The 15300-nt window shown below is 42.7% G+C and overlaps 2 protein-coding genes across 2 annotated transcripts in view; both read right to left on the bottom strand.

Moving 5' to 3' along the window:
- The window catches only part of LOC140723506 (uncharacterized), a 321455-nt gene that overhangs the window by 281877 nt on the left and 24278 nt on the right, over positions 1–15300 (bottom strand). The gene's annotated exons all lie outside the window — the stretch shown is intronic.
- LOC140723505 (NACHT, LRR and PYD domains-containing protein 3-like) overlaps positions 1–15300 on the bottom strand; it is a 40757-nt gene that overhangs the window by 6862 nt on the left and 18595 nt on the right. Inside the window, exons 5-9 of the mRNA XM_073038066.1 lie at positions 14220–14507; positions 7818–7910; positions 5822–5988; positions 5152–5323; positions 4988–5053 (exon numbers count right to left, since the gene is read on the bottom strand). Of these exons, the coding sequence (XP_072894167.1) occupies positions 4988–5053; positions 5152–5323; positions 5822–5988; positions 7818–7910; positions 14220–14507 (786 nt within the window). The remainder of the gene's footprint in view (positions 1–4987; positions 5054–5151; positions 5324–5821; positions 5989–7817; positions 7911–14219; positions 14508–15300) is intronic.

Genomic DNA, 15300 nt, shown 5'->3' with positions numbered 1-15300 from the left:
GCACAGGCCCTTCGGCCCACAATGTTGTGCTGACCCTCAAACCCTGCCTCCCATATAACCCCCCACCTTAAATTCCTCCATATACCTGTGTAGTAGTCTCTTAAACTTCACTAGTGTATCTACCTCCATCTCTGACTCAGGCAGTGCATTCTATGCACCAACTACTCTCTGAATGAAAAACCTTCCTCTCATATCCCTCTTGCACTTCCCTCCCCTTACTTAAAGCCATGTACTCTTGTACTGAGCAGTGGTGCCCTGGGGAAGAGGCGCTGGCTGTCCACTCTGTCTGTTCCTCTTAATATCTTGTACACATCTATCATGTCTCTTTTCATCCTCCTTCTCTCCAAAGAGTAAAGCCCTAGTTCCCTTAATCTCTGATCATAATCCATACTCTCTCAACAATGCAGCATCCTGGTAAAGCTCCTCTGTACCCTTTCCAATGCTTCCACATCCTACCTATAGTGAGGCGACCAGAACTGGACACAATACTCCAACTGTGGACTAACCAGAGTTTTATAGAGCTGCAACATTACATCTTGACTCTTAAACTCTATTCATCGATTTATGAAAGCTAACACCCCATAAGCTTTCTTAACTACCCTATCTACCCGTGAGGCAACTTTCAGGGATCTGTGAACATGTACCCCGAGATCCCTCTGCTGCTCCACACTACCAAGTATCCTGCCATTTACTTTGTACTCTGCCTTGGAGTTTGCCCTTCCAAAGTGTACCACCACACACTTCTCTGGTTTGAACTCCATCTGCCACTTCTCAGCCCACTTATGCATCCTATCAATGTCTCTCTGCAATCTTCGACAATCCTTTACACTATCCACAACACTACCAACTTTTGTGTCATCTGTAAACTTGCCAACCCACCCTTCTATCCCCATATCCAGGTCATTAATAAAAATCACGAAAAGTAGAGGTCCTTGTATAGATCCTTGTCGGACACCGCTAGTCACAACCATCCAATCTGAATGTACTCCCTCCACCACGACTCTCTGCATTCTGAAGACAAGCCAATTCTGAATCCACTTGGCCAAGCTTCCCTGGATCTCATGCCTTCTGACTTTCTGAATAAGCCTACCGTGTAGAAACTTGTCAAATGTCTTACTAAAATCCATGTAGATTACATCCACTGCACTACTCTCATCTATATGCCTGGTCACCTCCTCAACGAACTCTATCAGGCTTGTCAGACACGATCTGCCCTTCACAAAGCCATGCTGGCTGTCCATGATCAGACCATGATTCTCTAAATGCCCATAGATCCTATCTCTAAGAATCTTTTCCAACAGCTTTCCCACCACAGACGTAAAGCGCACTGGTATATAACTACCGTTATCGAACAAGGGGACAACATTCTAACTCTAGCAAATTTGTTAAGCAAGATTTCCCTTCATATGAACTATGCTGACTTTGACTTATTTTATCATTAGGCTCCAAATGCCTCGAAACTGAATATACTGAACATTAATAATTGAATTGAATTGAGTTTATTTCTTACATCCTACACATACATGAGGAGGAAAAATCTTTACGTTACATCTCCATCTAAATGTGCAATCATAGTAATTAAAATAATGTGTAGACTGCAACAGCTTCCCAATCACTTAGGTTAGGGTAACTAGCCTATAATTTCACAAACAAGAGAAAATCTGCAGATGCTGGAAATCCAAGCAACACACACAACATGCTGGAGGAACTCAGCAGGCCAGGTAGCATCTATGGAACAGTTGACATTTCGGGCCGAGACACTTCGGCAGGTCTGGAGACAAAATGCTGAGGTGTCGATTTGAAAGGTGGAGGTAGAGGGAGAGAGAAATGCCAGGCGATAGGTAAAACTTGGAGGGAAAGGAATGAAGCAAAGAGTTAAGAAGTTGATTCTTGGGAGATACAGAAGGCCCTGGAAGAAAGGAAAGGTTTGGAGGGGGTGCACCAGAGGGAGGCGATGGACAGGCAAGGAGACAACATGAGAGAAGTACGAGGGTATAGGGAAGGGTGAAGTGGGAGGGGAAGCTTTACTGGAAGTTTGAGAAATTGATATTCATGTCATCATGTTGGAGACTACTCAAATGCAACACAAGGTCTTGTTCCTCCAACCTCAGTGAGACCTTACCCGACAGTAGAGGAGTCCATAGACTAACGTATCGGAATGGGAATGGGAAGTGGAAATAAAATGTGTGGTCACTGGGAGATCCCGCTTGTTCTGGGAGACACAGCGTAGATGGTCGGTGAAATGGTCTACCAATCTACGTTGGGTCTGGCCGATATATAAGAGGCCAAACTGAGATCATCTAAGCTTCCCTCTGATGCTCTCTCCACACCCTTTTCCCCTTTCTTCCATGGTCTTGTCTCGTTCACCAATCAACTTCCTAGCTCTTTGCTCATCCCTCCCCCTCCAAGTTTCAGCTATCGCCTGGCATTTCTCCCTTCTCTCCCACTCTCGCCCACCATCTTTCAAACCTACTCCTCAGCGTTTTTTTCTCCCATCCCACCCAATGTTCTCTGTCTGAGAGGTTGACTGAACTTTCTCCATAGATGCAGCCTGGTCTGCTGTGTGTCCTCCATCATTTTCTGTGTGTTAGCCAATAATTTCAATTATTTTGCCTTCATCCCTGCTTTATGCTTTTTTGTTGCCTTTTGTTAGATGTTAAAAGCTTCCCAATCAACTGACTTCCCACTCACTTTTGGTACGTTATACTGGGTTTTCTTTTCTTTTATGCAGTCCCTAGCAGCCCTCTAAGGTTTCATTTACTTTAATCTCCCTGATAAGATCTGATCTCACTGTGTGTCAGGACCCTGTCAGGGGTGTGTGGGGTTTCCCAGTGTGTCAGGACCCTGCCAGGGGTGTGTGGGGTCTCAAAGTGTGTCAGGACCCTGCCAGGGAGAGTGGAGTCTCACAGTGCGTCAGGGGTGTGTGGGGTCTCACAGTGTGTCAGGACCCTGTCAGGTACGTGTGAGGTCTCCATTCAATGTGTTCGGCTGTGATAGGGAGCGTAGGAAAACATTGATTGTGGACATATTTACTTTAGAGAACGTGACAGTGGTAGAAATTATGTTCTTCAATAATCAGGGAATGCATCTGTTTCATCTTCAGAGATGGGTGTGGGAATTTCACTGTCGTGTCTGTTCCTTCAGCGAACAAATGAGGAATAGTGACGGACAAGCTTGTAGCGATTTACCAAATCCATGGTGGAGGGCAAGTGAGGGGTTTCATTGACCGGATGGGTACTGGAACAGCATTGACAGAGGTGACAGAGCCGTGAGTAGTTTGAAATCTTCCTGATTCATCTGTCTCTGGTCCCATATTTAAATATCATCTTTGGGATTTGTTCTTGTCAATGACAGAGACTGAACCGGGTTCTGGCAGAGATTCCTTATATTTCTGTTAAGAGCTTCGAATAATCAGATAAAACATGGGTTGATACAGTATTAATAAGTTTTGTGATATTTGTCTTTTTTATGCTCTCTCCTCTGTTAAATGTGCAGTTGAGTGATCCAATTCAGTCTGCAATGATGAAGCCTTACAATCTCTGAGCCCATGCACTGCCCCGGGCTCCATTTCCACAGAAATGATGGACGTATGGATGTCGTAAGCTTCCCATCCAGACGGTCATAATTTAACTGATTGCAATATTGTTTATAAATGTTTTCAGTCCTTTGCAATTTCCTTGCTGCGATCCCACAACCCTGGGGTTCTCTGTCCTAATTCCCATTTCTCACCCTCCCACATTGTCCATCACACTACACCGGCAGACAGGAATTTCAGCTTCTATGGACTGAGTTGAGGAAAATATCCCCCAATCTCACCCTCTCTAACACTGTAGCAGTGTTTGCACTAGGGAGTGTAGATGTGAACACAGTGTGTTCATCTGCTGCTCTGTGATTGAACAGACCAGTAGGGATGTTAGCTGCTTTTCTAATTAAACTGATGCTATTATTACTATTCTGTGACTGGATCTTCAATGGACCCCCAAATCTAAGAAAAGACAATCTGCAGAATCTGGGGGAGTTTAGAAAATGGTTAAGAATGAGTCTGCTCAGGAGAGGGCAGTGGCTGGCAAGAGAAGGTTTTGACTTTTTGATGTGAAGAAATGTAAGTTTTTTTTTCCATTCTCCAGATCGCCCCCTTCTCCACTCAGACTCCGGTGGGGATCTGTGGTTGCAGGCCCCAGAGCGGTGTGACCACTTCCCTCAAAATCGCCAGCTCGCTGCCTCCTTCCTCAAAATGTCCTTTGAAAATTGCCCCCCCCCCATGTATCTCACTGTGTTCTCTCTCACAGTGCCAATATTTACCTCGTCAGATCCTCGTGGCTCAACAACTTAACCGCCCTAAGCAAATTACAACCGTTGATGGAAACAGAGGTCAAGTTTCAACTTGATGAACTCTGCTTCAGCGATCATCTGGGCCATTGCATACTGCTCCAATCGCCCCACTACCGGAGGAATGTTGAGGCTTTCAAGAGGGAGCAGAAGAGGTTTACTAGGATGCTGCCTGGTTTAGAGGGCATGTGCTATCATGAGAGACTGGATACACTTAGGTTGTTTTCTCTGGATCATCGGAGGCTGAGGAGAACACTGACACAGGATGTCAAGATTATGAGAGGCATAGATAGAGTGGACAGAGAGAATAGTGTTTTTTTGCGGTTAATGTGTCTATTACCAGAGGGTATACTTTGAAGGAGAGGGTGCAGAGTAAAGGGGGATGTGAAGGGTAGGATTTTTCTTAATCAGACAGTCATGAATTTATGGAATGCACTGACTGGTAAGGTGGCAGAGGGAAATTCTCAGAAGCTTTTAAGAGACATTTGGATAGGCACATGGATGTAAGGAAGATGGAGGCACATGGACATGGTGTAGGAAGGAGAGATGAGAGATCGGGTATGTTTGATTTACTTCTTAGCCGGTTGGGCACAATATTATTTGCCTAATGGTTTATTCACGTGTTATACTCTTCAATGTTTAATGCATGTTCACTTACCTTTCAGCTTACTGAGAACCGTCAGTAAACCTTGAGTGGGATTCGATCGATGTGAGGGATCACAACCTGTTTGAATATAAAAAAAATTGAGGGAATGATGTGTAAAATTATAAAGTGTGATGTGTTGCAATCCAAATTTAAATTAATCTCAGATATTTTCTCACCATGTTCCTGTATTTCTTTCAGTATTTTGTCCAACTTTGAGACACAAATCCGCATTTTCACAAAGATTTCCCACATCACCCTTCGGGCGCGGGAGCCTTTCTCCATCACCAGGCTCAGGAGGAGTTTAGAACTGTCCGCCCGCTCTCCCTTATCAGCGAGATCAGAGATTTTCTGTGAAGAGTAACGGTGAACATATTGGGGACTGACAGATTCACACAGAGAATGAGAAGTAAATGATGTGCTGTGTAACGGGATCACACTGAGCAGTCACCCGGACGGGTGCTGATCCTGTCTGGACATGGACTGTACATTCTGAGTGCAGAGCACACGGAGGGACATTCACCGTGAACCTGGTCCACCAGTCAATGAGATCCTGGCTGGTCTGTGACCACTTCATTGACGTGACTCCGAATGCATAAATAATTCCGCACCGGATTTGACAGGGTAAAACAGAAATCAGAAAATAACGATCAGAACAACCCACCAGTCTGACGGGTATTTTCACCTCTTTCTATCACTGGTTCAGATTATTTTTTTTTGGTGATTGTATGTACAGTATGTATTTCCCAGTTTTTCCTTTATCTAATTTGATATCTGATTAGTCAGAGTTCCGACACCCATCAGTCTTGTGATGTGCAAAAATTCAAACTCATTCTCCCTACCACTCACCCGATGTTCCTCTCCACTGAACTGATTCTCGGCCGTTAACCCCAGGCTCACTCCGTGCACCCCTTCTTCCATCGCCTGCTCCAGCCTGTCCCGGTATAAGTCCGTCAACTGCAGCAGCTGGAAATCATTACAACTTGCCAGGAGCTCGGTGATCACTGAGCTCGGACCTGTGAATGAAAATGGGGAAACCTAAAGTATTTACTGATCTCATATTGGGAAGCAACTTGAAGTTAAAGATCATGCACCAGGTCACCAAACAGTCCAAAATATATATGGGGGAAATGGGCACAGACCGGAGCGTGGGATAAGTGGGTAGAGGGTAGGGCGGTGGATGTGGTTTACATGGATTTTAGCAAGGGATTTGACAAGATCCCTCACAAGAGACTCATCCAGAAAGTCATGAGGCATGGGATCAGTGGAACCTTGGCCATTTGAATAAAATATTGGCTTAAAGGAAGAAAGCAGAGGGTAGTTGTGGATGGGAAGTATTCGGCCTGGAGGTCAGTGACTAGTGGAGTGCCGCAGGGATCTGTCCTGGGACCCCTGCTATTTGTGATTTTTATAAATAACCTGGATGAAGAGGTGGCAGGATGGGTGAGTAAGTTTGCGGATGACACAAAGATTGGAGTAGTTGTGTATGGAGATGTAGGTTGTTGAAGGTTACAAGAGACAGGATGCAGAGTGTGGATGAACAAAGGGACCTTGGAGTTCAAATCCATACATCCATCATGGTCGCTGCACAGGTTGATAGGGTAGTTAAGAAGACCTATGGGATGCTAGGCTTCATTAACAGCGGGATTGAGTTCAAGAGTAGAGAGGTCATGTTGCAACTCTACAAATCTCTGGTGAGACCACACTTAGTGTTCATTTCTGGTCACTTCATTATAGGAAGGATGTAGAAGCTATGGAGAGGGTGCAGAGGAGATTTACCAGGATGTTGCCTGGATTGGAAAGCAAGTCTTATGAGGCAAGGTTAGCAGAGCTGGGACTTGTTTTCTTTGGAGAGTAGACGAATGTGAGTGGACGATAGAGGTCTACAAGGTTATGAGAGGCATAGATAGGGTGAATAGTCAGTACCTATTTCCCAGGGCATGAATAGCAAACACCAGAGGGCATATGTACAAAATTAAGGGAGGGAAGTTTAGGGGAGACATCAGGGGTATGTTTCTTTTTTACACAGAGGGTTGTGAGTGCCTGGAATTACTTGCCAGGGATGGTGGTAGAGGCTAAAACAGTAGGGGTATTTAAGAGCCTTTTGGCAGGCACATGGATGAAGGAAAAATGGAGGGTCACAGGGTAGTGTGGGTTTAGTACATTTTTTAAGGATTATATGCGTTGGTACAACATCAAGGGCCAAAGGGCCTGTACTGTGCTGTAGTGTTCTATGCTTCTCTCTGTTTGGAAAGGTCTGTGCTTATTCCTGAAAATACAGGATAGTAACCCATCAGCATCACCCTGGTATTGCCCATCACCACTGTTTTGCTTTGGGTTACTGTTCACCTGCCTGGTCAACCCCTTCCTCAGCAAATCTCAGAGATATCGCACAAAATTCTGGAGGTGCTCAGCAGCTCAGACTGAGAATAAACAATCAACTTTTCAGGCCAAAGCCCTTCATCGGACTGGAAATGAAGAGGACAGAAATTCTGCATATTACCACATTACTTTCTATTCCTTGTGGTTCTGATCCAAAAGGTTAACTGTTTATTCCTCTCCATGGATGCTGCCTGACCTGCTGAGTTCTGCTAATATTTTGTGTGTCCTCCGCAGAATGTCTTGTGTTCTGGACTAACTTGCTATTTTAATGTACATCACTATCTGTTGGAGGCGAAAGTAATCGTACGCTTTACACATGTGACTTTGTTACCCCCAGAGATGTTAACTCTCTCTCTATCTGCTCAGTCCCTTCACAAATATTTTGGTGAATTTCTGATACTAAATAAAACACAGACACACAGTCAGCACAATAATTATTAATTAAAATAATTCACCAACATACCCATGACTTTTCCTGATGTTGACTTCACTGTAATTACTTCACTGCCCGCCCGTTGAGCCATTTTGAGTACATCGGTGTGCAGATTTTGCTTCTCTGTAACAAATAAAATTAACAGGAGGGACAGTCGTTAATTGATATGTAAAGAAGAACACTGTTTTGTCTTTAAACTCAGGCAAACGCTTCTGAAGAAATTGGGCCTGTCCACTAAAATCTTGACAAGTCTGGATTCACCTGTGCCCATCCACCCACAGTCACGCAATACCCTTTCTGCTCTCTCCCTGGATTATACACTGAGCCAGGATTCTTCAGGGTATCTACTCGCTATATTGCAGGCAATTCCATTTGCAGAACCAATCAATGGAATGATTAGGCAGGTTGAGCAGACAGCGCGCACTGATTTGGTCCTCCTACCACTGGTGGTGCTACGGTGCGTAATGGACAAGTATTACAGCAGTGTGGGTTGAAACATTTCTGCTAACCAATGGGACATCTATTCTTCTCGTCACTGAATTATACAGACTTCTCAGTCATAACTGACTTTCACCATCTCCTTTCCGTTCAACATCGCATGGCATTGGTGCTTTTGGCAATATATCGTTTGAGTATATATAGAAACACACTGACATCCAGAACAATGCAATCTCACCCATAGCATCGTGACATTTGTCCTGAACCACTATGGTTTCTCTGGCAGGTCATTAAGGCAATCATTGTAACCTAAACTCCGGTCAAGGTTTCTTTGAGCATATCACCTGGCTGTTATCAAACAGTCGCATTGCCCCTTATTAAGCACAATGTTGACCCGCCATACATCCAAAACAGCAAATTGACAAAAATCTTTGACATAAATAAAACAAAATTCTGGAAGTATTCAACAAGACAGTCAGTATGTTAATATTTCAGGTGGAAGACCCTGTATCAGAGCTGATCCTGTGTGTAGGAGCCATGTAACTGTTCTCTATCTGCATTGTATTCTGCATTGCCTACTTATGATGTTTTTATGGTAACTAGTCTCATCGGTGGGGACGTGATAAACATGAAGGGAATCAGTTACATATCTGTGCTTTGTTCCATGCAGTACACAGCTGGGGACTGATGGATGTGATATCTTTTTTGTTCTTATCCACTCAAATACGCTGAGCTGACACTTGGCTGCACTTCATTTTCATCACGTCAAGGTCGTTTGTTTGTTAATTGCTACTAAAGAATCAAATTCTGGATCCACAAAGCAGCTATATAGCGAGCAGGAAGATGAAGGGTAACCTGATAGAGGTGTATAAGATGATGAGACACATTGATCTTGTGGACAGACAGAGGCTTTTTCCAAGGGCTGAAATGACTAACACGAGGGCTATATTTTTAAGGTGTTTGGAAGAAGGAACAGGGGGATGTCATGCAGATACTGGCGGGTGCATGGAAGGCACTGCCAGCAAGATGGTAGAGGCGGACACAATAGGGTCATTTCAGAGACTCCTAGATAAGTACAGTGGCATGCAAATACTTGGGCACCCCTGTTCAAAATTTCTGTTACTGTGAATAGCTAAGCAAGTAAATTTGACCTGATTTCCAAAAGGCATAAAGTGAAAGATGACACATTTCTTTAATATTTTATGCAAGATTACTTTTTTTTATTTCCATAAAACAAAAAAGGAAAAGGGCCCGAAGCAAAAGTTTGGGCACCCTGCATGGTTAGTACTTAGTAATACCCCCCTTGGCAAGTATCACAGCTTGTAAAAGCTTTCTGTAGCCAGCTAAGAGTCTTTCAATTCTTGTTTGGGGGGGGGGGGTTCACCCTTTCTTCCTTGCAAAAGGCTTCTAGTTCTGTGAGATTCTTGGGCTGTCTTGCATGCACTGCTCTTTTGAGGTCGATCCACAGATTTTCGATGATGTTTAGGTCAGGGGACTGTGAGGGTCATGACAAAACCTTCAGCTTGCGCCTCCTGAGGTAGTCCATTCTGGATTTTGAGGTGTGTTTAGGATTATTATCCTTTTGTAGCAGCCATCCTCTTTTTACCTTCAGCATTTTTACAGATGGAGTGATGTTTGCTTTCAGAATTTACTGGTATTTAATTGAATTCATTCTTCCCTCTACCATTTAAAGGTTCCCCGTGCCACTGGCTGCAACACAATCCCAAAGCATGATTGATCCACCCCCGTGCTTAACAATTGGAGAGGGGTTCTTTTCATAAAATTCTGCACATTTTTTTCTGAAAACATATCTCTTTACATTGCGGTCAAGAAGTTTAATTTTAACTTCATCAGTCCACAGGACTTGTTTCCAAAATGTGTCTGGCTTATTTAGATGTTCCTTTGCAAACTTCTGATGCTGAATTTTGTGGTGAGGACACAGGAAAGGTTTTCTTCTGATGACTCTTCCATGAAGGTGATATTTGTGCAGGTGTCGCTGCACAGTAGAACAGTGCACCACCACTCCAGAGTCTGCTAAATCTTCCTGAAGGTCTTTTGCAGTATAACGGGGGTTTTGATTTGCCTTTCTCACAATCCTATGAGCAGTTCTCTCGGAAAGTTTTCTTTGTCTTCCCAATCTCAACTTGACCTCCAACATTGCTGCTAAGTGCCATTTCTCAATTGCCTTACAAACTGAGGAAACGGTTACATGAAAATGCTTTGCTATCCTCTTATAGTCCTCTCCTTCTTTGTGGGCATCATTTATTTTAATTTTCAGATTGCTAGGCAGCTACCTAGAAGAGCCCATGTCTGCTGATTGTTGGGGCAAAACTTATAAAACTTAGAAATTTGAATAACCTGGCCTTTCCTAACGATTACTATGAACAAGCCCTAGCCCTAACAAGCTAATTGAGACATTGGTAAAAGATATCTGAGAGCTCAAATCTCTTGGGGTGCCCAAACTTTTGCATGGTACCCCTTTCCTTTTATTCACTCTAAAATTGTAGAAAACAAACATAATACCCTAATCTTGATTAAAATGTTGAAAAGAATGTTTCATCTTTAACTTTAAGAATTTTGGAGATCAGTTCATCTTCTACACACTTAACTATTCACGATAACAGAAATTTGAGGTGCCCAGGCATTTACATGCCGCTGTATATGGAGCTTAGCAAAAATAGAGGGTTCTGCTGTAGGGCAATACTTGGGTATTTTCTAGACTAGGTTACATGGTCAGCACAAAGTTATGGGCTCAAGGACCTGTAATGTGCCGCAGATTTCTATGTTCTCTCTTTTCATGTTTTATTGTTTCACAACGTTCAAACGCATTCGATTTAATGTGTCTTTAATGACATTGATCAACATAAAAATACTTAACTCAAAGTGCAAACATCTATTTAAAGTGCTCTAAAACAATTCCAAATATAAAATTCAAAATAATTGATTGTATAAGTATTCATCCTCTTTACATATGATGCCAAATCACCACTGCTGCAGCCAATTGGTTTTAGAGGTCACATGATCAGTTAAATGGCGATCTGTTTTTGGACACCTGTGTGCAGTCACGGTGTTTAAATTGATTGTGGTAAAATACACCTGTATCTGAAAGGTTCAACTGTTGAAGAGTCAGTAGCATGGCAAAACCTACACCCTGAAAACAAAAGAACACTTCAAGCATCTCCGTTAAAGCGTCATTGAAAAGCACCAGTCAGGATATTGATACAGGATAATATCCAAGTTATGAATATCCCTTGGAACACAGTTCAGTCAATGATCAATAAATGGGAAGAATATAGTACAGTTCTAAATCTGCCTAGAGACGCTGTTCTCAAAATCTGAGAGACATTGCAAGAAGAGGACTGGTGAGGGGGCCACCAAGAGTTCTCTAACAACTATTGAGGATTTACAAGCTTCGGTGGCTGAGTTTGTAGAGTCTGCGTAGACAACAACTGTTGCCTAGGGGCTTTACTACTCATAGATTTATGGGACAGTGGCAAAGACAAACGCACCGTTGAAAAAGAAACGCACATGAAGTCTCGGCCAGAGTTTGCCAGAAAGCATCTGGGGGAACCTGACATTCAAGGGTCTGATTAAATCAAAATTGTGCTTTCTGGCCATCAGAATAAATGCTATATTTGGTGTAAGCCGAACACTACACATCATCAGAGTCACATTATTCCTACAATGAAGCGCCATGCTGTGGGGATGCTTCACTGCAGCAGGCCCTGGAAGGCTTGTGCAGGTAGAGGGTAAAATGAATGCAGCAAGAACACAGGGAAATCCTTGAAGAAAACCTGATGTAGAAATGCAATTTGGGAGAAGATTTTTCCAGCATGACAATAACCCCAATCATAAAATAAAAGTTATACAGGAAGAGATTAAAAACAACAAAATTAATGCCCTGGAATGGTTAAGTCAGTGTCCAGACCTCAATCCAATTGAGAATTTTTGGCTGGCCTTGAAAAGTGCAGATCACTAACAATTCCCATGCAATTTGACAGAGCTTGAGCAGTTTTATAAAGAATGGGGAAAAGTAGCCGAGTCCTGATGTGAAAAGCTGACAGAGCCCTATCCACACAGACTCAAGCCTATAATTGCTGCCGAAGTGTGACCTACTAAAGATGGACTAGAAGGGTGTGTGTACATTATCTATATATAGCATAAAACTATATATAAATAAATGCCAATAAACCTCACAATATATATCGGTGATATTAAACCTGTATCAGATTCTGGAAACTTTTATCTAACTGTTGTGTAGTTCTATTTTATGTCCGTTAATCCTCTTCCTCATGCTGTGGTAGGTAGTGTTAATCTAAGTGCACTCGAGTGTTATTTCAGTTCTTTTATTTTTGTAAGTTCTCCAGATCGATTTCAGACCGAGATATCATGCCAAAGGAAGACGTTAACATAGGCAGAACAAACGTGTTTATTGCCTTTGTTATATTCTTACTATTCAGCTCAGTTTGGCAGATTTTCTTAAGCCTTGAAGTAAATTCTGTTGAAACATTTCTCTTTATCACACAATGATCTATTTTCTTTGTTTGATGATATCCTTAATATACTTCTGCTTCATATCCATTCACCTGTTGCATTGAATCCTGATGCTCTGTCATACATTACAAGTTCTACTACACATTTCATAATGTTTAATGTTCTATACTTTTATAGTCTAAAGCTCAAGTTTATACCTTTGGAAATGAGTTGCATTATTTGAATTAATTGTCTTAGCTATACTTATGCTAGATAATTTCAAGTCATTCTGTACAGCACGTTTGTCAAGGTATAATTCATTAGTGTATTTTTTTCCTGTTTTGATAACCAATTTTTTTCCGATTCAGTAAATTAGGAGCGGGTTTAAAGCTAGACAAAACCATAGTGTGCTTAGCGTTTCACTCTGGAAAATGCCTTCATTTATTTTGATAACTGCATTTGTTCCTTTGCAGTTGTTAATAGGACGATTACTGTCCGCCAATGCTTCAGATGTTGTAAGCATCAGGTGTATGTATGTCAGGAAGCTCTATTAGCCACGAGTGAGGGACAGAGTCAAATGGATTTTGATAGACGACATAACATTGAAGGATTTCTGCTTCCCCAGGGCTTGATATAGAATTACATAATCTATTATCGGTTGTTCCTTAAATCTGTTCATACCCTAACAGTATTCTTTCTGCTCTTCTGTAAGTATATTGTGGTTGCCTAAGTGAATGGTTATTAGTTATAACATGCACAATGTTGCAAATTTAAATATAAAGTTGTCTCATTATTATTAAGAGCCAATAATAACATAGAGGTTGACCATTCAATAGTCTTATAAATGCAGAATTAAAGCAGTCCTTGAGGCTGGTGGTACGTAACTTCAGCCTTTTATATCTTCTGTCCCATGGGAGTATGAAAGAGAGAATGTTTGAGGTGGGCTAGGGTTTAGCAGTGAGGATCTGGACGGGGATAGAGTCTTGCTAACTTGATTGAGTTCTTCCAGGAGATGGTAATGTGGTTTAACCTGGCTGGCGATCTTTGACCAGTGATGTTCCACGGGGAACCACACTGGCATCGGCCATTATACACATATGTCCCTTTACCCAGCAGTGGCCTCAAAACCTACCCAACAATGTTCTGGAAATTACCTTGCCAGAAAGCGACCTCACCCACCCTACCAACTGACCTATTCCAATTTAGAATGGGAATAATTGTTGGGACTGTCAATAAGGGTCACTTCCCAGAGATGCTCTCTCCATCCTGTTGAATACATTTCCCTTAATTCATATCCCGGAAATACTCTCTTATCTTGACAGCAGCGTTTCCTCCAATACATGTCCTGGAAATAATTAGAGCAGGTAGTACATTTCCTGTAGTGGGTTAACTGGTGCTCCACTACACCACATGTACCACAACCACAAATTTCCCCTCTCTGACCAACCCTACAACAAGGAATCACATTTATCCTCCTCCCAGCCGCATTCTGTGAACACATCACCCTCAGATTTCACTTACCAACTCCTTGTTGGGGACTTGACAATTCCATGTTCAATGAGCTACTGAGTTGACAGGCAGTCACCTCAATTGTACTGGTTCCGGGGTCCTGATCAGTGGGTCTGACACCACTGTCTTTGGGCTGACTTTGCTCTCCCTCCTCTGTGGCCGGACTGCATTCAACTGGGACATTGCTCTCAATCTGACCCTGCTTTGGTGCATTGTTTCCAGTGTCCCGATCATCTTCACGCGATGAGCCGCCTAGTGAAATCCTCTTGAGTGCTTTCCATATTCGATTTAATTTCCCACCTGAAATAAATGATGAATTAAAACTTATACTCGAGTGATTTACAGCTGAGCAGAATGAGGGTTCACAATGGGTGGTTACAATAAGATCATAAGAAATAGGTACAGAATTAGGCCATTTGGTCCATCGAATCTGCTCCGCCATTTAATCATAGCTGACCATTTTTCCCCCTCCTCAACCCCATTTCTCGGCCTTCTTCCAGTAACCTTTGATGCAGTCTCCAATCAATAACCTACAGGTCTCTGCTTTAAATACACCTAATGACCTGGCCTCCACAGCTGCCTATGGTAACAAATTCCACAAATTCACCATCTGGCTAAAGAAGTTTCTCCGCATCTCTGTTTAAATGGATGATCCTCTATCCTGCGGCTGTGCCCTTTTATCCCAGACTTCCCCACGATGAGAAACATCTTTCGACATCTACTCTGTCTAGGCCTTTCAACATTCAAAAGGGTTCAATGAGATCCCCCACACCCTCATCTTTCTAAATTCCAGCAAGAACAGACCCAGAGCCATCAAACAATGGAGCCGAGACTCTGGCTGTCCCGATTTGCAGTGGAACTGTGCTAGTGAATGAGAACCGTACATCCTGCCAGGTGACCATCCCAATAAGCCAGTGACAAGACTCATTCACTTCCAGATACAGAACAGAATAGACACAATAATACTGATCACCGGCTGTGCAATAGTTGAAGATACTGATAACCAGGGGATCTTAATGAATGGTGTCAGGTGATAGGGAAATAACATTCAGATTATTTTCCACAAGCAAAAATCTCCCAAGCTGTCGAAGTG

The sequence above is a fragment of the Hemitrygon akajei genome, unplaced genomic scaffold (genome assembly GCF_048418815.1).
Source record: "Hemitrygon akajei unplaced genomic scaffold, sHemAka1.3 Scf000116, whole genome shotgun sequence".
Classification (NCBI taxonomy): Eukaryota; Metazoa; Chordata; class Chondrichthyes; order Myliobatiformes; family Dasyatidae; genus Hemitrygon; species Hemitrygon akajei.
The sequence above is the reverse complement of the archived record's forward strand: the minus strand, read 5'-3'. Positions and strand labels throughout refer to the sequence as shown.